Here is a 26098-nt window from a genome sequence, read left to right as displayed (position 1 = left end):
TGACAGAGGTGTTGGAATTTTGCGTCCGTGACATCGAACTTTGCCGTGCAAGGGTCTAGGTCGGAAAATCAATTCTGTATCGTCATCAAGAAGGCTAGATCTATACTTTTGCTTCACAAGATGTCAAAAAGGATAAGGGAAAATGTGCTAATGCCTGGATCAGACTCTTTCCGCAGTCAGGAAATCGCATGCGAGAGCCTATTCATTGGTTGACACTTGACCTTCCAGGTCAGGTCAATGACTCAAAGTCGGGAAAATCGGGACCTGTTAGAAAGTCGTAAAGTGTGGCTGCTAAGGGGTTTTTCGGGGTGCTGATCACGAATATCGTGTTAGTTTTGATCACAGATGATGTCTTTAAGCATTTAGACCAGGTCGGGTCAGGTCAGCTATCAACCAGTAGGCGTCGTGACGGGTATTCGTAGTACGTGTCAACCGCCTCTGACAGCTTCGTAACATGTTACGAAGTCACCAAAAATACTTCGTAAATGTTCAAATGGTTGCTAAATTCGAATTCAGCTCCAAAAACTAGCCTAGAAACATGTAATACTCGACAAAGTGAACCGAGGTCACCAAAGGTCAATGACCTGACCTGACCTTCAGGTGACCTTGACACCCACCCTAATGCATGGGAGCAACATCAAATCACATGTTTGAACGTTTGAAACCACGAAAAGCTTGCAAACGCGCGGCTAATGCGAGCCGACATACGCGGACCGGGCAAACATGGTCTCGGTAAAGAGGTCACAGGTCAAAGGTCATTGGGGTCAGGGTCATGAAATTTTCAGGGTAGGTGTAAAATTGATCAATGCGAGGGTACTGAAAGTTTCGTCGCGATCGGCCGCTTTTTACGCGAGTTATTCGCGAAAACCATGGGGGGGTCCATCCGACCCCCCCTACACATGCGAGGGTTAAAAGTACTGAAAGAAAGTAAGAAAAGGTACCTTTGGCATAAGTATATCCACCAAGGGAGGGCAAAAACGGCCCCCCGGGCACGCGACCCGCGAGGGATAGCGAAAGTGTCAACGACAAGCAGATGTTCCAGGACCAGTGCGAGGTGGTGCACCCGCTGTTGTTCGACCGCCGGTATCGTGCTGTCGGCCGGTCCGTTGTGATTCTAGTGACGTCACTCGGGCCGTTATTGGTGGCCAGTGTGTGTATACTGCGTCTTTGTGTGCGTCACATTTGTCGGCTGACATCAGCTCAGTGTTGGCTGCCGACGCGATAAGGCTGTCATTGGCGGCTCTGGCGGTTCGGATAAGATAGGGCTATGATCGACACCGCCAGAAGCCCGGCCGACATCAGTGAGCGGCCAGCTGCCGGAAGCACCGCCCCGTCGAGGGCGCGGCACTGGTCTGCCGTTCGAGAGGCGCTGACCAGGAGCGGTAGCTGTGAACGTGTGACCCGACCGGCGCATGCTGCCGCGGAGGATGCACCGATCGGCGGGTCCTCGACGGCCGGCCGATTGGCCCCCGCCCCTGCAGAGGGGTCTGCTGGGCCCAGCACTGCTGCTGGTGGTCCTGCTGATGAGCAGCTCCGGCGCAGGGGCGTCCTCCGCTACCGCACCTCGGCTGCTGGGCTGTCGGACGGCCGCGGAGGACCAGCTGCTGCAGGGGGCGGCGTTCAGCACGCCAGCAGACGGGGTCGACTGCGCCGCCGTCTGCCAGCAGCAGGAGTCGCTGCTGGCCGTCAGCGGCCAGCGCTGGTGTTTCTGTGTGAACCAGCCGGTCAGCGCCGCCGAGCTGACGGCCAACTGTTCCGGCACCGCGCCGGACGGCCTGCAGCTCCTGCACGTGTACTCCGTCACTGAGCCGGCGGCGGAGGGCGCCGCACTCCTCTCCGAGCGGCCGCCGTCCCCGGCCAGCCCCGTGTCGGAGCGCTTCCAGGTCGGCTCGGTGTATCTCCAGTTCGACCGGTGTGCCCTCTCCACCGGCAGCAGCAACGAGCCGGCCAAACAGGTGGACATGTGCGTGCACACGTGCAGCGTCAACTTCGGCGGCGGGTTCATGGCGCTGGGCCCGTCCCAGGGCAACTCCGTGCTTTACGAGTGCCACTGCAGCGACCAAGACCTCTTTGGCAAGTCGCTCGACCCCGCCATGTGCGTGGAGCAGTGCAAGCGCCCCGGCGAGGTTCTTCACGACACCACGTGTGGTGGCAAGACGCCCGACGGCGCCACGGCGCTCAGCGTCTACCGCCTGCTGGACGACATCCCCGGCTCGACGCCGACGCCGGTGACGACGCGCCGCTCGACGGGCCTCTCGTCGTCGGTGAGCGGCTTCACGGACTCGGCGTGTCCGGACGGCGGCGTCCAGGTGGGCGGCGGCAGCTGCTACCGACCCGAGGCCGTCACCGGCGACATGACCCGACCAGGTACGCACCGGCCCACCCGGCAGGCACCGGCTGACCGGGAGGCCGCAATACAATGGACACGACTCTCAGGACGGGCTGCTATAATGAACGAGCGACTGGCAAAACGTATTTTTGACACACTTTGCTGTATATCAAATGAAACGACAGATAAATAATCGCCAAATGAAGTTATAATGCAACAATATTTAGCATATAGTATTAGGTGTATTTTTACGAGTTACTGCCTACTTTGGACTGATAAATCATCACACTCCACTGATCTGATTCGCCCCCCGGGCAGACGACCCTCGCACCTACCAGGAGGCGGTCGACGCGTGCTCGCGACTATCCAACGGCGGCTGGCGGCCCTGGGCAGTTGAGACCAAGGAGGAGCGCGATTCCGTGTTTCAGATCCTGCTAGTTGACATGGGCTTCCTTCAAGGTAAATAGCGACTGGAGAAAATGCAATGAATGAAATGCCAGTGAATTGAATGGATTGAAGGAGTGGCATGACCAAAATTGATAAGAGATGCACGAACGAATGATAAACTAAATGGAATGGCTAACACGTACCTACGACAGTGAAATGAATAAATATCACGTAGTTATTTACTCGTAAGCGCAGTAATAAATAGCGTGCATCGCTGCGAGTGCGGCAGATGATCCCGCTTACCAGTCATCTCTGCGCCGCCTCACATTTGTGTGCATTTTGACAGGTAATGTCGTCTGCATGCCGTCGATAGTGTATGACGTCTGTGTGCCGTCAGGCACCTCTATATGCCGTGTAATACGTCTGTGCCCCGTCTGTGTGCGCGCGCCTTTCAGACACGGATGACGTGGTGACCAGCGGCACGGTGCAAGCGGACGGCTCCACGGTGCAGTGGGCCGACTGGCCCGGTGACCCGGCCGCCGGCTGGCTGGCCGGTGCCACCAGCGGCACGCCCACAGCCGGCGACGTGCTCGTCTGGGAGAACATCCAGGGCGCCAGCCCCGACACCACCACGATGCGCTACTACCCACCGGACAGCCTGCCCAGCACGGTGGCCGTCATCTGCGAGCTGCCCACCGCAACCACCACCTCATGTGAGTGCAAACTAAATGCTCCGCTATCCGTCCGGCTTGCCACGTTCTTGATTTATTTGGTGGGGTATTCAGCTATTATAAAAATTTTGAATTATAATTAATGAAAATCATGCAATGCGAAGCGAAACGTCTCTGAGTTTCGGCAGTTCGGTCACCACCAACAAACCAAGTAGGTTTGTTGGGGAGACAATTAGTAGGAAAGTTTTTTCTTCTTCTTTGCACGTTTTGGCACCAGTTCTGGTGAGATCTGTCGCGCTCGCATCGCGTTGCCAAGCAAGTAGTTATGGCACAGCATCGGCAATCTATGCACAGGTCGCTGGGTACTCGCCAGTCGCCACCTATCATGGCTCGTAATGACACTCTGATATGACCTCACTTAGCTTCCAGCAATCATAGTTTGTCGAGCACTCATGGGCTGTTGCCCCTTATGGAAAAGTGCTACATGGGCATTGGTGGTTTCGGTGAAATTTGGGTTGAACATATGTTCGGTGGGTAGGGTGGGGTAAGTTGAACATATTTTTACGTCCTCTTCGTCGTATCAAATTCCAGCTCAACCCTGGATGAACAAAAACTGTTTCAGTAGTGCAAATGTCACTTGCTTTCACCATGCAAGTCTCATTTTTGGACGACCCGAGAATACCTTGAACAGCATAGCCTCACTTCTCTACCAAGTCACGGTGTGTTCAAATTACCCTACCGTTGGGCAATTTGAACATACTGCCTTTACGTGCCAGAAAACGATAATCTCGCCAGCACCGATGTTGTTCAATTCATAAACAAGTAGGCAGAACAATTATAATTTCTAAGCATGTCCTCATTTGAAAAATCAGCATAACAAGTATAAAAGTTGCAGAGTAGTTGCAGAGTATCAATATCTGCACGCTGCAAACCGTTCAGTTCACAGAAGTCGCCTCCCTTTAATTAAAAGAGCGTCTATCATTTCCGTTCGATAAAAACTCTCCCAACTTCACTTTATCTGTTAAAGTGGTGCCAATTGGAACCTGGACATTCGGAGTTCCGATTTCGTCCAATGTTCTATTCAGAATTGGTTGGACAAAGGTAGCAAACTGGACAACATTAAACGATGGCTTGCTACAGTTCAGCATTTGTCTAAATTAATCTTGCATGGCATTGATTGGCGAATGGAAAGCTTAGGTAAGCTCTCAACATAATTGAACACTTTTTGGCTGGTAAAATTACCTACTTTATAAGCAATTTAAATGACATTTTTGAGTGTTGATTACTGCATAATTTTCGGACATACATATTTGGGTAAATAAGGGACTTGAACATTTTTGGACGGGAAATCAACGAAAATGCCGGACATTGGACGGATATTCGACATAAACATTCTAAAGCTGGCATCAATAATCTGCCACTGCCATGGCAAAAGAATTTTGGGTCTTAGTTTGTCAAACTCAAAGCCTCCATCATCAGTCTCCAACATGCCGACGTCATGTTCGGCAGGGGTCTCTGAAAGCCAAGTTGCCCGAGATTTGGACATTTTTAGACAGAATGGGCCATCTTTAGTTCAGATCAATGACCAGCACCCCATAGAAACCAAGGCTTTCTACATTTTTAGAAGTGGGGTTTCGCTCGCTTGTTTCTTTTTGTGCTAAGATAAAATTTATTCTCCCCATACATATACAAGTGATTATTAGCCCGCGCCCCAATGGGGGGAGGGGGGCTATTGATAGCCCCCTCCCGCTTTTCGGCAATAACTTCCAAACCGCTTGACGTATCGACGCCAAACTTTCAGTACCTTCAGCTGCATCAATTTGACACCTCGTGTCAAAATATGAACTTCGTAGCTACCATGGGTCGGCCGGAAATGACTTAAGAGTGACGTCATGTTCGGCCGATTTCGACGCAAAACATTGAACCGCGGCAATCGCTCCCAAGAGCTAGTTTTTAACCCTATTAGTGGCAGGGGGGGTTGTTTTTATCCACCCCTCAGGTTTTTCGGGAATATCTCCGAAACCGCTGAAGCTACGATGCTGAAATTTTCTGACTTTTCCTAAAACTAAATTTGGCACATTCCCTGAAAATTTCAAGTTCATAACTTTACCAGGGGCGGCTCCAGACCACTGGGAATTGGGGGGTCCTATTCGTGAAGCGAGTCATTTGGGCGAAGATCACGATGCTGCACCAGTTTTACGAACAGTGAATGAAATGTATCATGTGATAACATATACAAAGTTATTGTGCATCCTCTTTTGACACGTTTTTGCTATAATAGGCGGATCCAGGCGTCCAAAAAGGGGGGTCATTTTTTACCTCCCAACATAGGTGCCCTGACACCGCCTATGCATGACCAATACAATTTTAGTCGTTCTCTCATAAGAAAATTGTAACATAACAAGACCATTGCCACCCTTTTTAGAAACAGTACCAACGAAAACCTTATTTACTATACTTTTTGTGTACCCCCAATCTCAATGATCTGTATCCGCCTATGATTTTTGAAAATGCATATTTTTAGGATCCATGTGAATTCCTGGTTCATTCTCTATCGATCGGCAAAAGTTGCGTTAAGATTGGTTCAGAAACCTGGCCGTGATAAACAGTCTAAAATGTATCTGTAATGTGCCCGTTTTTACCCCCCTCTACCCCCCTATTGACATTTTTTAATTTTATTTTTTTAGAAATGTAGATCTCGTTGAGCCAAATCGAATGCCGTTTGAATTTTGAAAATCGGCCCGTTAGATCTCGAGATATCAAGGGGGGGTCGTAAACAGCCCCCCCCCCCCCTGCCACTAATATGGGGTAGCCAGGAGCCTGCCACTAATAGGGTTAAGTTAGATCCAATTTCTTTGCATAAAAGGACTCAGAATAGACTACGCTATCAAACGGCTATCTCGGATTTTCAAAATTTTGAAAATTTTGAAAATTATATGTAATAAAATTCAAAATTTATATTTTAATCTTTTTCAAAAACTTTTTGATTTTTCGAAAAAAAAACGGAATATATGTGATAGTACACATGGTTATGACTTACTCTCGCAAGTTTTAGCTAAATATCTTCAAAAATGGCCATGTTATACGCATTATTGCAAAAAATTCGCAATTATAAATTTTTCAAATCAATTTTTTTCAGTACCTATTCGACATCACACACCAATATAAATAGCACTATCGTGTTCCTGAGCTCAAACCGCATCCATTAGACACCTTTTTTTGTTGAAAAAATAACTTCAAAATTTGACCTTTTTTGACCTGAAAGTGACCTGACCTAAGCTAAATTCAACTCAAAATAACCTCGAATGACACAAACGACATCAAATTTGAAATCGATGGCCTATATGGACCATAAAACATGTGTCACGTGACCGAGCATTATATAATATTTCCGTGGTCTGTGATGACCTGACCCTGACCTGAAAATTAAAGTACAAATTTGGTACCCTCAGGGTATCTAAAGCATCTGTTCCCGAGTGTGTAAACAAAAAATGAGGCTGACCTGACTAGTAAGACGGCGGCCAGAGCCCAAAATGTGAACAAGCCAAAATGCTAATAATTTTTACTTTGACCTGACCTGTGACGTCATCGGTGACCTTGAGGTCAATGAAATTAGGTTTCGCTGGACAGTTATCCGGGGCTATCAGATGCCGTTTGAATTTTGACGATCGGCCCAGTAATTTCAGAGTTAGGATGGGGGGGCTATGAAGAGCCCCCCCAGTAGGGCGTGTTATACGCAGACCCCAGTGGGGCTCGGGTTAGGCATAGGTGTGTAGTCTGTCAGGTCAGGTCCGGTCAGATTAGGTCGTTGGGTACTCTAATTTTGTCTATGCGACTGCAGAAAACTCTAATGAACCTTTTATGACGTCGCGTGAACTGAAATGCATAAATTTGGTGTCATGGGCGCAGTTTTAACTCTTCAATCGCCAACTGCGTCATACGAGGGTAGTTCGGTAGTTCAAGAGATTGCTGTCGAGAGAAATCTTCCTTTCTAATTGTAACAAACATCAGCTGCGCCAGTATCTACTGTATGTTGCATTTGTCCAGGAGAAACCTTAGGTGCACCAAAAATCGCGTATAATTCAAACAAGCATCACATGCACACTTTTCGCAGGTGGCAAATCGCTTCATCATCTTAATTGTGCAAGACGAGTAACGTGCGGGTCAACCTGATCTTAGCAATGTTTCGCAACATGTCAAACAATTATCCACTGGGCCCGCAGCCTGCCCAGCGGGGTCGGGTCAGGTCACATGACCGAGGACCTTCTTTGCCAGTCGTTTGAGCCGGCCGGCCGCCCGCCGGCTGCGCGCTCCGTGCTTCTTCCCCGTGTCCGTCATCACACCGGCGGTGATTTTCTCGGAAGCCTCAATAACCTCCTCGCGCATTTCTGAGCGCAGCTCCGGCGTCGGCTTCGCGGTCGTGGTCGTGGTCGTTGAGGGTCGCGGCGGCCCTCGCGCGGGCACCAGCGCCTCTTCGATCCTGCGCCAGATCTCGACGGTCGCGCGCGGCCGGCTGTTGTTGGCTGTGCGGGAGTCGTACAGCTGCAGCTTGGGACGCATACAGACAAAGTCGAGCTCTTTCTCGCACTGCTCGTGTAGCCACGTTCCCGTCTCGTCCTCTAGGTAGACGCACTTGTGGTTCGGGTCGTACTTGTCGTGTTTCCCGAAATTTTCGTAGCTCATAATTGCGCCGTCAGCCCAGCGGTGGAAGCCGTCGTCGGTATGAATAAGACCGAGCCAAATGGTACTGCCTGTTGATGGATGATGAGCGTTAGAGTGACAAATGGAGAGTTTTATGTTGGTTGATTTATAATTTTGGTCGGACGAAACACCAATTGCGCCCCTGTGTCGAATGTCAGAATCGTTTATAAACGATTCTGTATGAGCTTTGATGGACCGAAGTTTTACTTTTGTTACGATTTACAGCGAGCGGCACGCAACAGCTCTAATTTCGCATATTTATTTCTGTCTGTTGCCTTTAATATCGCATCAAAGGCAACAGACAGAAATATGTGTGAGTATCAATATTATCTTGCAGGATGTCATGTACGCAGCTTACTTCATCAAACTTTTATAAGTGAGTGAATAAGAACCTTATGCTCCACAATAAACCCACCAAGTAATCGATTCTGACAGCCAAACTGACAGTTAATCACGTCCCACAAACACTTACCTGCAAGCCGAGCAAGCCGACGAAGGACGTCGTTTTGCCGAGCGTTGAAGATGGCTACGAACCGGGCGTCCATTTGAAGACAATAGGAGCCCGCGTCGTTCCACGTCTTGACCTGGCCGGGTGTGGAGAAGTTGTAGCAAAATTCACCGGCTCGGATCCAATCAGGACCACCACATGTCTCCATATGAGGCACTTTGCACAGTGCCGGCTGTCCTTTGCCCTTACCACCTTCTTTCTTTTTTCCCTTTTTCTTTGCAGCTCTTCTTTTTCGTATGTTTTGATGGATGCTAGAATATCCGCTGCGTTTTGGTCTTTTTTGCTTTACTTGAATTTTACTGGTGATTTTCTCCTGGATACCGGCGCCCTCTTCCGCCTTCTTATCTTTCTTGCACGATATACCATTTTGCCACTTCTTTGACATTGTCAACTGCACGCATCCGGTAGTGTTGCTTACCGGCACCTTCTCGTCTACCCAGTTTACATAGTCGAAATATGTGCGATCGCTCCATCGCCACTTGTCTTTAACCAGTTGTAATCCAATCCAAGCGGTGATATTGCGAGTAGCGATCCAAGCCACCTCATTTTCTTCCTCGTTATGAATGCTAGCCAGATGAGCAGAAGGATGAAGTTTACGGCAGAGACTTTCGGCAAAGTTGAACGTTTCACTTCTGTCATCGGTCATTCGGAAACAGAAGTCTTTGTGAGATTTCCAACCGTCAGGACAGTCGGATACACAAAATCCCACCATCGACAATATGATGAGAAGATGAAGATGCCATTTCGCTTCAACATATCGAAGCCGAATGACTTTTGGTTGTCTCTTGCAATATTTCTTCTCATGACATTCACTGTGAAAGGCGATGCCAATGTGCTTACTCATGTCCATAAGAGTAAGTCTCGCCCATTGCAAAGAAAGGAAGCTGGAGAGAAATACAAACCGAACGTTATAAGCGATACGTCTTCCAGTCGCAAGCGCATAACAGGCATCATTTAAACGAGCAAATGTTTGTTGCATAAATAGTTATTTTGGCTTGTTCTCGGACTGCATAATTTCTTGGAAGTTTTGGTTTGACTTTAAAATCCCTTGAAAAATAGTGTCGTTGGTGAAAAAGCGTGATTTTGAATTCGATCTTCTCCCAGGAGGAATTCGTTCATTTCCTAGCTTATTGGCATTTATTGGGCTGATGTGGCCGATTCGTTTCGCCTTTTGCTAAGTTTAAGCCAGGCATTTAGTTACCCCTTCTACTAAGACTGTGCATATTTTTGTGAAAAAACAAATTGTGCAATAATATGGGTACGCTGAACTGCTACTTGTGTTAGCATTATTATGTTGTGTAAAATTTGGCTCAAAGGTCGCAAAATAAATCGATTGATTACGAAAATTAAGAAAATTTATATCATTAGATGGTCTTTCTCCACGAATGTCGTTAAAATGAAAAACTCCTCTTAATTAGAAATAGTATTAAATAGCTCCGTTCATCGCAAATTTCCTATCATTTATTTCAACGATAGGTGTGGCATAAGCAAAGGCTAATGGCCTCAACGGCGGTCATCGCTCTCGCTGGTCAGCGGTCATCTTATGTTGAGGATCAAATGCGCGGTTTAGCGGGTTAGGTGTAGCTTGATTCGTATTTTCCTTAATATGGAGGGAATATTCAGCCTCTTCCGCTTTTTACATGCATATGTACTATGTAGGGATGTCGACATTGTTACGTTTGTACCGATTTCAGCGACCACACCAGAAACTACGACGTCTTCTCCCACAACTACGGATCTGACGTCAACAACTGCGGACACTACGTCATCCACAACCATCGCTACATCAACAACACCCGAGCCCCGACCATCGACGACATCTTCTCCCACAACCACGGATCTGGCGTCAACAACTCCGGACACCACGCCATCCACTGCTACATCAACCACGCCCGAGCCCCGACCGCCATCACCAGACGACGTCATCAATGACCTCATCGACAGCTTGAATGGAACGACATCGTCCAACATCACCGAGTCAGACATTATCGAGACGGTTGATCAGCTGGATACCATCATAGATGCTCAGGTAAGATGCCATTTTGTGCTCAGATCAATAATAAAAAGCAGCGACACTATTCATATTGAAGCCATATTGATATGACTAAAGCAACTCGCATTTATATTGTAACCTAAAAAACATTAGGTAAACGATAGTGTCCTTCATGACGTGCAGCTGTTTACTGATTTCATGTCACAAGTGAGCAGATAGATGGTTGCATGAGTGGCTTCCTTGCTTTTAGCATATACCTACTGAACCTTTCATGCATTCATTTTCACAATAGACAATAAATCGTACTTATTTCGAACACGAGTGCCTGACTTTGAAAATCGCCCTTGCGCGGTTTGATCGCATTGATATAATCGCTTGTCGACCTTCGTAAGACATATTTATGACAGCGCTATCGCCTATCGGACTCTTGTTCTGCAAAAAGCAAAACAAAATTAGGGTAGTACCGGCAGATGTACCCCGCATTCGATGTCTCTCGGACGACGAAGATTCTACGTGGTCCGGCCAATCCCGTTCAAGGTCAGCGGGGACTCGGCTGCGGTTATGGAACGTGATTAGCCGAACGACGTAGAATCTTCGTCGTCCGAGAGACATCGAACGCGGGGTAATGAATTGGCTATAAGTGTGCGAATGCTGCATTTAGGTATAGGTTTCACTAATAATGGCTCGCGTCTATGCACGTTTTTAGTTGAACGAGAGTTACGGCCTGCCTCCCGACGAGAGGCTCGACAATGACCGGCAGTTCACCGTGGACTTCGTACAGCTGGTGGACACCCTGCTCCGTGCCACAGATGCCTGGAACAACATGACACAGGTACTGACCTGACCTGACCTCACCTCACCTCTCCTGACCTCTCCTGACCTTCCAGGCCGCTGGGTCGGATAGGATGTGACCACGGCTTATTCGGCTGCTACCGAATCTCAAACACACTCCAGCAGTTTCGTTTTGCCATTCAGGTTGTCATGTCTTTTTTAACAAGGACAAGAGGTTTGAAACGAACTGTTGTGGGCGCTGCTCTCGGTCAAGAGACTCTTGAGATACGCCGAAGCCCGAATGTGCCAACTTGTTACCGGGGCTTCTATCGCGATTCTAACAAACAGCAGTGCGCGATGGCTGTTCAGATAGGGTTTTATTCCGCCTTATCGTGGTTAACCTGTTCAATACGAGTGCTCTGCCGTTCATATTCCGCACCATTGAACTGTTGGCTACTGTCGGCCCACGATCGGCTTTTCGGTAGTTTTGATAAGCACCGTTCATCTCGCGTCCCCTCTGAAACAGAGTCAGATGGAGGAGACCTCCACGAAGCTGATGGCCAGCACGGAAGCGGCCGGGTTCATGTTGGCGAACAGCACTGCCGTGGCCGGCTATGACGATGTGATCGAGACATCCCAGGCGTCGCTGACGCTGTCAGCCAGTTCCGTGAACAGGTCAGTTCGAGAGCTAACGGAATTTGTCGGTCATGCGACATCGCCGTTTTCAGTTTTTCAGTGCACGACTTTGTTAATCATTTTTGCAATCAATTATTTGGATTTTCTTGTCCCTCCTTCATTCTAGTAGAAAAAGAGCCTAACAAAATGGGGAAATGATCCTCAATGCAGTGCTCAATAAATTACCCGACCTGATGGAATGCTTTAACCCATTTCGTGTCCGTCCATCTCTCCAGGAACAGCAGCGGCGGGTTCCGTTTCCCGAGTGAGTCGGCGGCGTCCAGCTGGATCTGGCTGCCCGTCGGGTACGCCGCACAGGTCGCCGCTGACCTGAGGTCAGACCGACTGGCACAGGTGGGCGTGCTGTACCACACCCGGCTGATGGAGCTCATGCTCTCGCCCGCTAATAACAGGTGAGATTGCTCGAGTGCGGCTCAGAACAAATGCAGTACCCGATAAGGGACTGACAAACACGTTAAACCCCGCTATACGAAGTTCAAAGTCTCGGTTGAACGCTATCAGTCTGGACCTGGGACAAGGATTTGCTCACAGTTTATGTATCTGTAACAGGCAAGGTACCTTTAAACATTTAGCATAAAAGCTGCTAATAAACACCAACTGTTTCATCTGGTCACAGCCATCGGACTATCCCAACCTTTCGCTGTTCCTCATGCCATGAGCCGATGACTAAGGCTGTTCAAAACAAAAACGTTGTGGACAAAACTATGTCGGTTATTCCCTTGGGGTCCTGCACAATCCAGCATTGTCGATTAATTGTCATGTTTGTTATCGCACTATCGATAATTCTAATCCTGACGAAACATATTTATGACGCCACGAAATGTGATCATTCCTACGAATGACAATGAAATTTATGGGTAATTCATAAAAACGCTGCCAAACATCCACGGCAGCGGGCGCGGTGCCTGTGTGCTGTGGCTGATCTCACGACTCGATACGACAGATAGCTGTGAATTGTGGCGGCCTACCAAGAACTCCGCCGTGTGTGTTCGGTGTTTACCACTTCGAATCGTAACAGCAAAACTCTCGGAAATCCCACATCATCCAATCGATCTCGTATCAACACTGCGTTTCTGGAAGCACCAGCCGCAGACAAGAGACACGTTGTTGTGACTATCGAGTCTCACATCTCGGGATCCCTTAAAGGTAGTGTGCCACGTTTGAAAGATTTCCCATTTTATTTTTCCTAGGATAAGAACTAAGAAGCTTCTGTTTTTACCTAATATCGCAAAAAAAAAAATCAAAAATGGGCCTGGAATAGTGCCTTTTTCGCCTAAAAGTTTATCGGTTTTTAGATATGTATAACAACTGTAGTGGGCTCACCTGCAAACAGGCGTCGGCAACAATCGCGAATGCGGCGCACTTGTGACAATAAGCAAAGGTCATTATAGTGTTACGACCATACGACGTACGGGAATGAGTTATCAGCTGTCTAATCGTAGACAACACAATGTCGAGCCTTAAACTGTAAGCCCGTATTGGTATTGTTTCTTTTATTTGGCTGTCAAACATTATTTATGGTTTGAAATATGATTTTATGTAAAATAATTGATATGAAAAAGCCGTCTCATAAGTTATGACCCCATTTCATCACACGCAAGTGGCAGAAATGACAATGATCAGCTGACGCATTTTTCTTGGCCGAAGTCAGAGCGCGCAGCCCGACGCACCACCACCGCACCACAAAGTATGAGCAGAAGCCGCGCCCAAAGCCAGGGCCCCGGTAACGTGAGGTAGCCGAGTCGGGGCAGCGTGCGCTGACCCAAGCCGGGGCCGCAGCTTTGGGCGCGGTCTACCGCATCCCCGCGGGCAGCCCCGGGCTATCACATGACACCGGGAGGACGCGCGGCTCCGGCTTGGGTCAGCGCACGCTGCCCTGACTCGGCTACCTCACGTTACCGGGGCCCTGGCTTTGGGCGTGGTCTACCGCACCACCTAACAGGCGTGTTCGAAACCGCAGGAGCTGATGATGAACGGGTTTATCGAAACTTGATTGGATGAGCATATCGGTAATAGCGATTTCAGTGTGTGCATTTATTGTTCATAGTGGTGTGAAATGTGGTTGGGGTACGACCGACAACCCGTCGGGACGAATTTCGCACTGGGGTACTCAAAATTTGAAGAATTTAAGACGTTTCCATGAGTTTTGAAGGTATGGATAAGTTCTAAAAATCCGGTTCTCCTTATCTGGGCCATTAACTCCATACGGTCCAGGAAAGCTGGCACACTACCTTTAAAGTGGACAAATGAGTGGCAGTGGACAAATGGTACCTTTGTTCGTCTTCGAGTTCAGCTCATGAAATTCCCATGCCGCCTGCACTCGCCCCTCACGTTTTTCGATCCCCGTTTCCGCAGTATGGACGACGTCGGGAAGCGTCTGAACTCCCCTGTGCTGAGTTTCTCGCTCGGCGACGGGGACGCCCGGGTGCAACTGCCCGGCCTCATGGGGGCGCAGCTTCACCTGCAGTACTCCCTGACAGAGCGGGAGCCGGCACAGACAGAGGTGTGGAGACACCTGCACCCTGGCGAGGAGCCATCAGCCGTCAGAGGCACGGCCGTCTGTGCCTACTGGAATGAGACACTAAGGTGAGCTTCCTGACGGGCCCTCCGCGCCCACTTACGAGAGCCGCCTGACCGGATGTGTGCGCCTACTGGAATGAAACGCTCCGGTGAGCCGCCTGACAGACCGTCTCCTACTGGTTAGGCTAGTAAAATCCTGAAATGACTACGTACCTCATAAAACTCACGAGTTGAAAGGTCCTAGCCTAATAAGCGATAGCGATAACAAATATCGCAACTCAAGAGCTGTCGAGTGTCGATTGTTTGTAATAAAATCAACACAGCAAAGGATCGAAATAGATGTTAACCCCATTTATCCCGCAGTGAATGGAGGACCGATGGCTGTCGACTCGAGACGAGCGCCTCCAGCAAGCACCACGCCTCCTGCGTCTGCGAACATCTCACCAGCTTCGCCATTCTCATGGACTATCACGAATACGTGGTGAGTGCGCAGTGGGTTCCGGGTGAGATGGCCTGGTCAACATAGCTCGTGTCACCCGGTACTCGCACATCCTGGAAAGCCGACCAAGGTAGGTCATGCTAAGGACAGAACTTGGCTATCGAAATGTTTGGGCAAACAATGCGTGATAATGCGAAGGCCGGTGGGTACTGATGTTACCTGATGGCTGATTGACTGGCGTTTATCGGCGTTATTTATAATATGGATGAAGCTTTACTAACGCAAAGCCGAAATGGATCAGATTTAGAGCTTGGAAGGTCAAGTCCATCCCGAAATTCAGTTGGACAAGTTTCAGACGTCTCAGGCCTCAAACTTCACACGCCTCAATGTCGTTTCTCTTCTTCTCAGGGAACACCCGAGTCTCTGAACATGCTGACCTGGGTGCTGGGCTCGTTGTCACTGATCGGACTCGTTATCACCTGGATTATCTTCACGTGCAACAGGTAAGACAACTCATCATCATCGTGCTCATCATCATCGTAATCATCATCAACGTAACGTTAAACGAATTGCACATTTGATGAATGAACCCCGATACATGCATAATGCAGATTATCCGCGCCGGTCGGCAAATGTGAACAATGCTGCGGCATTCACTCATCGCCAAAGCCCTATATGCGACCCAGAACGACTGCTTGCTACTAGTTATCTGGTGTGACATCCCTTCAATCGTCACCAGAGCACAGACGAGAGCATGGGCCTAATGTGCGCCCCTCCGACACTCTGCGCCAGGTCTCTGCGGTGCACGCGCACCACCATCACTCGCCACCTGTGCGCCACGTACGCCGTCGGCCTGACGCTGCTGCTCACCGTGATGGACCGGCGACTGGTCTACCTGGAGCCGGCGGCCTGCACCGTCGCCGGCATGGCCATCCACTACAGCTTCCTGGCCGTGTTCGCCTGGACCATGGTCGAGGGCATACACCTGTACAAGGTGCTGCGACACGTCTTCGAGCCCAGGAGCAACTCTATGACCAGGTGAGTTAGGTGGAGCGCCATGGACATCTATCACAGCACAGCGCAGTGGATCTTTTGAAATAGAAAAACGTTGAAACAAACCACTAAAAGAAGCTTTTAGCCGAGATGCCACGCAAGCTCAGCACTCTTCAAATAATTGGCAGCTGGGAACTTAATCACTAACCGGCGTCCAGCGATGTGCTTTTCCCTTATGAGCTTCTATGGTAAAGTATACTTTGGTTCGGTTTTACTGACTAGAGCTAATTCTGAACGTCCTTTCACCACTTACAGGTACTACATGTACGGCTACCTGCTGCCGGCCCTGATCATCATCGTTACCAACACCGTGGCGCTGGCCGCCGACCAGTACGCCTACGTCAGGGATGAATTGTGAGTTGGCCGTCAGCTACGTCAGCTACCGTCAGCGCTCAGTTTCACGCCATTTGTGTCGATACGGAGAGGCAGTAATGTTAAACCTGGTGCGATGCGATTCGTTACGACCTTAGTATTATAGTAGTAGAAACGGATGCAGAAAACAAAACCTTCAAAATGTATAATTCATTATATAAGCTTCAGCTCACCGCGGGAATTCTTCGCTTGATTCCAAATGTGGCTCAAACTCCACCGGTCTATTCGTTGCAGCTGTTGGCTGACGGTTCCGTACTTCATCTGGTTCTACAACGGTCCGATCGCCGTGGTGCTGATCGTAAGTATTGCTTGAATACTTCCGGACGTTCAAGTGGATGCGCCGAAAGTCCCTCTTCGCCTTCCATCCATGTCTTTTTTGAAGGAAAAAATCATTCTTGGCTTCTATATTTTTGCTCGGTCGATTTGGACAAAGACTTTCAAAGTAACGTGTAGTGTCTTCCGTCTACGGGCTGCCGGCTGGTAACCTATAACCAAGAATCCATAAACAAATCGCCCGTACACCGTGTGAGCTCGCTGGCAGCATTAGCTCTAGTCAGTATCGCCACCAGTGTGTAGGTGGCGGCACCGGTCCCATATCAGGCCACCCGGGCTAGAGTTCCTCACGACTGGCCGAAACGGCAACCAACATCGTACCCGTAGCGGATGTCATTGCCTCTGTCCCCGTCTTCGGCAGATGAACATGTTCGTGCTGATCCTGGCCTACCGGTCGGCCGCCTCGCTGAAGGTCAACAAGCTCAGAGCCAAGAAGGAGAAGCTGAAGCGCTGGCTGAAGGGCTGGTTCTCCCTCTCCTGCCTGCTCGGCGTCCAGTGGGCGATCGGATACATCTACGTGGACGGGTCCAGCGTCTTCGACTACATCTTCACTGCTCTCAACTGCTCGCAGGTGAGTCAGGACGATCAGTTCTTGGTCAGCTCCTGGCGGGTCTTGTTTCGGAAGATACTTTTGCAATATATGCCTTCATGTATGTACAGTCCACGACTCCACATACACAAAGGATGCAGCATGAGTGGCTTCTATATGTCGTTACAATACAATACAATACAATGCAATACAATACAGTGTTCCGCTAACGATGGGCGTGAGATCAGCTTCAGACGACAAGACGAGACCGCAAGACTTGAGAGACTACTTTTGTTTGGAAAGGAGACGGCGAAACAGATAAATGAATATGAATCTAATTTGGAACCCGAGCATCCGATGCTGTGTCGCATTGATAAGGCACGTCACTCTTTTTCGATGCGCGGTCTCTCGCGGAGTTCCGATATTTCTGGCCCGTCTTCAAAGGCAATATGTATAGCGCCTCATGCTCTGGGATCCGAGCATCCGATACTAACTATCTGAGCATCCATAATGCACGTCAGTCTCCTTCCGTCGGAGTGCGGTATTGCACAGGCCGAGGCCACTGTTGGTATCCGTGTCCCGGTCCCGTGTAGCGATAGTCACCGGTATGTATACCAGAGGCGGCGGAAGGTATTTTGGGATGGGGGGGCACACCTGATCCTTCCCGGAACCTAGGGTACCCCTAAATCTAGTTTTCTCACCGGTTTTAGGCCACTTATTTTTCACCCCTTGGCCTTTACAACGAAAAATCGAAACGAAAACATTTGCAAAAAGTGAGATATCCCGTCTCATCTGAGTCAAGGAACTACCTTTTTGGTAACTTGGAATAAACGTTTAAAGCTTTCACACATGAGCTGTCAAATCAGGTATAGAGGGGGATTTTTTTACTTAAATAGGTATTGTCTTCCATTCAGCTTTTCTTTGAGGCCCACGGCCGCTAATATAGGGAGGACAAGCTGCCCCGACGGTTCCTGGCCCTATGAAACTTTGTGGGGGCAACGCCTGCGCCCCCCACGGCCCCAGAGTTGTGGGGGCAGGCTACCCCCATGCTGCCCCCCGGCTCACGAGTCTATGCCGGCTGGCGTCTGGCAGAGTCGCGGGGAAAGGCCTGTGGCACGCTCAGACGCGCTTCTGTGACGTCCGCATGCCGGGCCACTCGCGTTCCGTCCTACTCTTCCGGTTACCGGTAGCTCGTAGATAGCTGCTTGATTTCTGAGCATTATGTGTGGAGGGCGTTTGGTGGAAATGTATGATATTTAGAGAATGAATATGTGCTTACATGTTGTCACAGTCTTCTGCGTTAGAACGCTCCATAATGAAGGTTGTTTCTGGTTAACATTTCGAAAAGGTAATAAATCTATGAAATTATGTTGGTAGATTTCCGATTTCGATTCCTCCGGTTGGAGGGTCTCAAATACCTACATTACGAGCCCTCCCCCCGCCGAAAAGTTGGAGGGGCTCAGCCCCCGCTAGCCCCTCCAGCCGGTTCCCGGGAACCGCCCCTCTGGTTCCCGCGCCACTGCGGCAAGTCCAGTTCAAATACGTGTAGCACGCTGTGGCTGTCACCGTGACTGTTGTTCGCGTTGAACAACTTGCTTCCTTTAAACCAATGACGTCATTAAAGTTAGCCAATTATTGGCTATTGCAAACCTTTTTGGTTGGTAACACTCGCACTGCAAAATGCTAGCCAATGTGATCAAAATATGTACGACGACATTGACAACAATATCAATCCATTCCAAATTACTCGCTCTATTAACTTAAAAAGGTACTCAGCCAAACTGGCATATGTTCATGACGTAGTATGGAAGTATTGTGGTACTTCGTCGATAACAATTTGGGGGGGCAAAAAGATATGTTTGCACCCCCACCCTGGAAGATGGGGGGGGCGCCGTGCCCCCGCTGCCCCCCCCCCCCCCCCCGCTTCCGCCGCCACTGGCGGTCAGTAACGTACTGGCACTGTGCAGTGACTCGGAAACTGGTGCAGAAGTACCACCCTGGTCAGCCGGAACCCCTGCAGTGGCGAGGGTAGTCGCTCGCCGTGGACATTCTGCCACTGACGCCGCCAGGTACACAAACGTCGGTGGGGTCGATAGGGGGTCGATACTGGCACCAACTGTTTCGAGGGGACGCAGGACGGCGGCTTTGTTCGAGGGTGCATGGTTCACGAATTGAGTGAATTGGTCAGGCCAGGGAGTAAATAAGCTGCTGTTTGTGTTTACTTTATGCTTAGTAATGCTTAGCTTTTACATCGTATTCATGGTGTTACATCGCGGTACAATGCCTTACAGTTGAAAGTTTTCATCACACCTTATTCCCTGTACACAACTATCCAGCTCGCCAAAATGTAACCGATATGAGTTAATCACATATTCTCTTGATTACAGTTCCTTTATCTTCTGCTTCTTTTTAATTACTGATCAACCATTTTTCATACGAATTTAAGTAAAAGGTAGGTATTGCTTTTGAGCAAGACCGATTCACCAGACAGAAGTACCTACAGCTATCAAACGTTGAGACGTTTGAACATTTTACCAACGTCTAATCGAATTCATCACAAAACAAACGTCTCAACAACGTTTCTACTTAAGCAAGTTCAAACTTCAACGCTAGAAAGTGTAAATCAGTATGATTAGCTCTTACTACTTCACTGCCTCCCCAGAGAGCCTCCCGATTACCGACTACCTCCCCTGAGACAAGAGTACGACCCTCTCGATAGGTAGTTGGTCGCTGGGGTCTGTGTGGGAGGCCTCAGGCCGGAAGGGGGAGATCCATCCTCCTCTCGGTAACCGGTGTCTGTAACTCCCCCAAAGCTGTTCGGAGCCAGTTCCATCTACACCGGCAGAACTTTGCCTATCTGGGAGCAGCAATTAATTAACGCAACTGATGGGCGCTGCAGCTGCGCCGCCCCCGAGGAGGAAGCTCCTGGGAAGCTGGGCGATGTTGGCCGGCAGCCAGCCGGTGGTTGGGCGTCGCGTTCAAGGCCGAGGGCGAGCCAGTCGGGCACTGGCCGACCCATGGCCAATGGCCATGTCCGATAACTTCGACTGACTCAGAGGTCCCCTGCAATCCTCGAGGCCGTGACCACGACAACAGTCAACAATGGATTGAACTTCGCCTCTCAGGCGAATCTCATTTTACCGCCGAGCCTCTAAACATGATAATAAGTTAGAGCTTAGGCTTACCTTAACGTATAGATTAATGCATTCTGCATGTTAATATCACGAATATACGTGTATGGAGCTGCACCTATGCATTGTTCAAGTTCATTTTTAGCCTATTTTCCGTGAGGATTGCTTACTTCCTTGGTGATATCAGCACATGACAGGTCCGACCTCATTCGTCTGGAAAAGCCATCTAAGAATGGTGTCGATGCTAGAGCTTTGACATCACCATAACACGTAATGCTGATCCGTGGAGTTCCCTAGACCGTCTTACAGCGCTTTTGTCACTATGCGAGTTTTAATTCCATATTTTTGGTTGGTGGGTGCCAAACAACGAATGTATTACAAATAGGGAAATGCCCACTCTAGCCACCCCGAGGAGGAAACGCACACAACACTCCGCAGATCCCGATCTACGAGGAAAGGGAGTAAATAAACTGATAGTTACAATGATTTGGTCATGACTGACGTCTCGTTTCACTCGATCCAATGTCAGGGCTAATCCCTCAAAAACTAAGTCATCTATAACGTCAAACGTGTGACATCATTCCGCGTATTTGTAGGTATGAACTGGCACTGTAGCTTCCATAGGGAATGCAAATTATATGAAGAGGGCTTCTAGCAATGAGAATAAATGGCCACGTTATCCAAACGGCTGAGGAGAAAAATGTCTTTGATATCTTATGAACGGTGTCAACCTTGAGCCTTTAAATACCATCAACTAAAAAGGAAAGGCATCGATACCCGATACTCGCTTTCAATCCAGGATATGAGTCAAACGCAGTCATTCACTTGCAGCTTTCAACCATAGCCTTTCAACCGTTCGCCGCCGGCTATGAGCCCACGGGTCATAGGCGCGGGAGCCGGGGGGGGGGGGGGGCAGTGGGGGCAGCTTGCCCCCCCCCCCCAACTCTGGGGCCGTGGGGGCGGTGCCCCCACAGCTTTGAGACGGAATACCACACTTTTTTTGCAAATGCTTTCTTTTTTGCTGAAAAAGCCGAGGGGTGAAAAATAAGTGGCCTAAAACCGGTGAGAAAACTAGATTTGGGGGTACCCTAGGTTAATCTCTATTATGGTGTGCCCCCCCCCCCCCCCCCAGTCGGAAAGTAGTTCCCGCGCTCCTGCCACGGGTATCCAAAGTGCAGTCAACAGAAGCACCCGTTCTTATCCCGACGACAATAGATACTTTCGGAGTTCCGTCGGCCCCCTAAGTACCTCGCTATCTGCGCGTGCAATCGGAGCCACATTGCAATTCGAGAGTAACGCCATTTGTGGCCTCATTTCACTTTCCGCTTTTACGACTTCAGATAAGATACATTGCGCTGGCGGGCCAGAACTGAGCGATATCGTGGCCGATTGCGTCGAGACAGCTGCACGCCGCTGTCACTGCGTCAGTTCACACCGCGGGCGGCAGACCGGCGCGGCGTCTCGGATCTCTCCAGTCTAGTACAGGGGAACTCGGGACCCGCCGGGCCCAGGCGCCAAACGGAGAGAAGCGTAGTTCCGCCCCGCCGCGCCGGCCGCCCATCCGGGCTGAATTGCGTCACAGGCCAGGGGGAGTGACCTCCAAACGTCGCGCCGCCTCACGTGCGGCGGAGAACCGCGCCGTCAGTGTGTGCAGTGCGGCCCCGGTGTGAGTGCATGTCGGAACGGTGTGTGTGGAACGTGGAGTGCGTGCAGCGCCGCTAGTGTCGGAAGGAGAAGTGGTGAAACACAGTGGGTGAAGGGATCTGAGTGGGCACCTGCTGGCAAGCTGAAAAGACCGAGCGGAAACGGAAAGCTGCAGGTAATACTGACTGCCCATCGCTGTCCATTGTTACAAAGCTACTGCGATTCAATATTTCGACGACTGGGAAGACAATAGAAAAGTCCCATAAGTATCAGTTTCCCCACACATACTCTGAAAGATAGGTATCTGTCCCGCCTGCCGACAGGGCCTGCTCATCTTCATCTTCCACTGCGTCCTGCGGGAGAAGACGCGACAGATTCTGCTGGGCCGGTTCAGCACGGCCAAGCGCAGCACCATGATGAACAGCGTGTACGGCCAGATGGTGGTAAGTTCAGACAGCAGATGGTGGGAATTCAGTCCTCAGATGAAGACGAGTTCAGACACCAAATGGTGGTCAGTTGGGTTTTCAGCTGATGGGTTCAGAGTACAGAGGTAGCCAATTCAGATTGCTTCCCTTGAGCTACGAAACTACTGAACCGAGTATAATAATTCAAACGGTGCCTGAGTTCAATAACAAGGGTATGGAGCGAACTTTGGCGGCGGAATGATACGACGGTCACTAGGCCAAACGCCAACACACCTTGGATTGGCAAAGCTGGACTATTTGGTGGTCCGGGTCGTATCGCAGAGCTAAATATCTGAACTCCGAAGTCGAGCCAACGCAGACTGTCGATGACGTTTTCTGTCGTTTCAGATTGCCGAGAGAAAGAAGCAGGAGTACCGGCAGTCACGAATGTCACACGACACGTGCGTCACGACGCTTTCCAACTCGGCCTCACCGGCCAACAGCGAGTCGCCCGACTCGTCACCGGCCAGGTCAGTCAGGAGGAACCTCGAGTCACCCAGCAGTCGATAGTTTCTCACCTGACCACGGCCAGGTCAGTCAGGAGGAACCTCGAGTCATCCAGCAGTCGATAGTTTCTCACCTGACTACGGCCAGGTCAGTCAGGAGTAACCTCGAGTCATCCAGCACTCGATAGTTTCCTGCACCTGACCTAAATTTAACCGACCACGGCGAGGTCAGTTCGAAGCAATCTTTAGTCAGCCCAACAGTCAATAAATGGACAAAGTTAATTCTTCTACGAATTGGGTCTGGATCATCTCCAGTCACATCTCACGATTTGCTGTAGGAGTATTCGATATCGCTAAATTCCATACAGCATCCGCGAACTGCCTGGTAGCGAGATCTCTGTACCGCTATCTTTCTATGACGACCCATGACTTCCCTGTCGGCCCCGCCGCTGTCTCGATGCTGTCACGGTCAGTCTGACCGCTCCGCCGTGTCCACAGTGAGAGGAGCAGCTCGTCGTCGGGCTCGGGCAGCTGCAAGGTGTCGGCTCGGTCGGCCAGCAGGAAGGGTCTGCCGTCACTGACCAGGGGCTTCTCGAGCGACACACAGACCAGCTCCAGCAGTCTCCGCGGCAGGGTCAATCTGGGTCAGTATGAGTACGACAGATCCACTTTCAAACTTTCGTCTTCAATAAATACAGGAACCGAACTCCTGGTATCATTTATAAATTGCTCAATAATAATCGAAGTCCCAACAAAGCATATGATACCGTGAACTTGGAGCCCTAGCGGCAATCTCCGATTTCATGACCCGGAAAGCTGAAGCCAAAATGGAAAGGTCTGGCCAAATCTTGTCAATGATATGAGCCAACTGTTACAATCGCACCATATAAGAAGTAGGCACTTCACAAGGTTCAATGAGCCCGGAACCAAATACACTAGCAGCAGCTGCGTCAGTCCAAGACAGACCGCCCCCTGACCTCCCTCTCCGTCGCGCTGCCAGCGTTCCAGCCGGACGAGCCGTGGGCGCCGCTGCCGGACATCTCGGAGGAGACGGACGGTGCCGGGTCGCCGCGCCACGGGCCCGTCCCGGTGCCGGGCCGCGGCTCACAGGGCGCGCGCGCACACCACCCCGCACACCACGACGGCGTGGAGATCTACAGGTAAGGCTAAGAGGCCACGGATGGGGGGGGGGGACATGACTGGATGTGCCTCAGAGTTCTCTCGATCGATCTTCAAGGAGCACTTGAGGTACCGCAACGTGAATATCCACGAGTAGGACTGGATCAGAATAAAACACGGTGCGGATCTACATGCATAACTGGGGTCAGAAATAAGCATTGTAGGCTGTAGCCCTTACCGACATCTGAAATGCAGGCAGTGAAATCGTGAACCTCTCAGTATTCACGCCCTATTTCCCTTCGAGGTTGTGGAATTTCATGCCATCTGTGATAGATATACTAGAAGTAGAAGGACGGAAAGAGCACTTCCTTCGTGACCTCCCGCTCATTCATTTTACGTGACTCGTCTCCGTCTGACCGGCAGGAGTCACAGCGTGGCGGCTCTGCGGCACGGGAAGGCCCACTGAGCCGGTCACAGGTGGTGTCAGACCCGGCTCTGAGCTCCGACCGACCGTCCCGAGCATGTCGGAAAACATCAGCCAATACCAACCTCATTCTGAGCGGGCAGCTCTGTTCGCAGCGGAGAACCAACACCCACATCTGCAGCGGTGACCTGTTTGATAGCCGCCAAAATAGCTATTCTGGCGTCATCTACCGCCTTTACAGCTGTTCCAGTGGCATTGAGTGAGCACGAGCATGAGACACCGAGTTTTCAATCACCACCGAGCGTGAAAGACGAACCTAAGACCCGGTAACTGCTTCGGTTTGTGTACAGTCTATTGGTGCTTCCGCCTCGATAGACTACAGAGACGGAAAATAGGCACGATCGGGACCTGTAGCATCCGGAGGGGGCCGGTCTCTGAGCGCCCTGAGCCCGCGCTCCGAGGACCGATCTCCGAGTCGGGAGGGTCGGCTGAGGTGTGTTCCAGTGCCAGGAGCCGCCAGTTCTGGACACAGATGGACTGCCTCAGGGAGGCCCGAATGGGGTGTACCGGAACAGAGCACCGAAGTATTGCGACGGATGCCAGCCGCTGACAGAGAACCGTCGCGATACTGCTGCGCAACCGAGGAGACCGCAGTGAAACGGAGGGGACGAAGGAATATTGCTGAATGATGAGCCAGAAGGAAAGGCTTGCGAAGTTCAGCATTGTGTTAACTGGATGACTAGTCATCATGATACTATAACTAAGCAAATGATTGTATTGTTAAATGTGTCGTTTGTGCGAGCCTTCAACGTACCGTGTACGAGCCGCCTTGAGTATTTACAAACTTGAGTGTCCAGCTTTATGGCGAGTCAATGTGGCGCCACGGGATCTCAGCGTGCGAATAAGAACGTTGAAATATAAGATATCCGTATTACACAAGTGATTGACTAGAGCTTAAAGTATTGTTCGTAGATAAACAACGCCTCTAATTGAGGCAGGTCAGCTCGTGTTCGAAAAAAATAATAGGGATGTCGAATGATCAAATTTCCATCCACCCCCAAGTAGAGTTGAACACAGACGATCCGCCGCGTCCGATGACGTGAGTCATGACACTCGTCCGTAGTTCCGGACAGCTTACATGGAACAACGCCCAACCCACCCGATGGCAGCTGTACCATCTACTGCCAAATCAGTGTTTTTGTTACATACTGCCTCGACATTTCGGGGCGTGCCGGCTGATGTTGAGATGACCTGTGAATGCGATAGATTACACTCTATTCTCTGTTATCACCTAAGGTTAAGAATCGGAATACATCACCCAATGAATCAAATGTGGTGACGTAAGGACGGAGCTATGTCTAGCTGACGCGGTATGTAGCGTTTGAAGTTGTCACAATCCTGGATCAGCGCCGATAAATGTAAGACAAATCAACAGTCAATAGCCACATTGGCCTTATGGTCTCCCTCCGAAGAAAATCATTCCACAAAGAAACTTCTTAATACGACGGTAATGGATTTTGATAAGGTCAATATCTCGGTCTGTACCGCCTATTTACCCACATCGACAC

At 50.1% G+C, this 26098-nt stretch overlaps 2 protein-coding genes across 2 annotated transcripts; one reads left to right on the top strand and one right to left on the bottom strand.

The window, feature by feature from the left end:
• Window positions 1-1060: 1060 nt before the first annotated feature.
• On the top strand, window positions 1061-25861 carry LOC122367573 (adhesion G protein-coupled receptor L2-like). Its single transcript, XM_043340807.1, has 19 exons — window positions 1061-2367; window positions 2648-2788; window positions 3172-3429; window positions 10291-10625; window positions 11296-11421; window positions 11887-12035; window positions 12272-12448; window positions 14412-14642; window positions 14940-15057; window positions 15424-15518; window positions 15808-16053; window positions 16324-16422; window positions 16675-16738; window positions 17135-17344; window positions 22401-22520; window positions 22890-23011; window positions 23486-23631; window positions 23988-24147; window positions 24530-25861. Exons 1-19 carry the CDS (start codon window positions 1413-1415, stop codon window positions 24570-24572), a joined length of 3795 nt encoding a protein of 1264 aa, XP_043196742.1. The 5' UTR covers window positions 1061-1412; the 3' UTR covers window positions 24573-25861.
• Window positions 7448-9892, bottom strand: LOC122367600 (macrophage mannose receptor 1-like). Its single transcript, XM_043340865.1, has 2 exons — window positions 8561-9892; window positions 7448-8138 (listed from the first exon to the last, which is right to left on the bottom strand). The coding sequence occupies exons 1-2, from the start codon at window positions 9573-9575 to the stop codon at window positions 7630-7632; spliced, it is 1524 nt and encodes a 507-aa protein (XP_043196800.1). The 5' UTR covers window positions 9576-9892; the 3' UTR covers window positions 7448-7629.
• Window positions 25862-26098: the final 237 nt, after the last annotated feature.

Source organism: Amphibalanus amphitrite, unplaced genomic scaffold (assembly GCF_019059575.1).
Source record: "Amphibalanus amphitrite isolate SeventyFive unplaced genomic scaffold, NRLGWU_Aamphi_draft 000031F_arrow, whole genome shotgun sequence".
NCBI classification, from domain to species: Eukaryota; Metazoa; Arthropoda; class Thecostraca; order Balanomorpha; family Balanidae; genus Amphibalanus; species Amphibalanus amphitrite.
Note: the sequence above shows the minus strand (reverse complement) of the source record. Positions and strands in the feature narration are given on the sequence as shown.

Coding starts and splice junctions, on each gene's coding strand:
- LOC122367573 (XM_043340807.1), top strand. CDS start 1,413: ATGCTGCCGCGGAGGATGCACCGATCGGCGGGTCCTCGACGGCCGGCC. Junction 16,423..16,674: donor GCCTACGTCAGGGATGAATT/GTGAGTTGGCCG, acceptor TATTCGTTGCAG/CTGTTGGCTGACGGTTCCGT. Junction 24,148..24,529: donor GACGGCGTGGAGATCTACAG/GTAAGGCTAAGA, acceptor TCTGACCGGCAG/GAGTCACAGCGTGGCGGCTC.
- LOC122367600 (XM_043340865.1), bottom strand. CDS start 9,575: ATGCAACAAACATTTGCTCGTTTAAATGATGCCTGTTATGCGCTTGCG. Junction 8,139..8,560: donor TCGGCTTGCTCGGCTTGCAG/GTAAGTGTTTGT, acceptor ATCCATCAACAG/GCAGTACCATTTGGCTCGGT.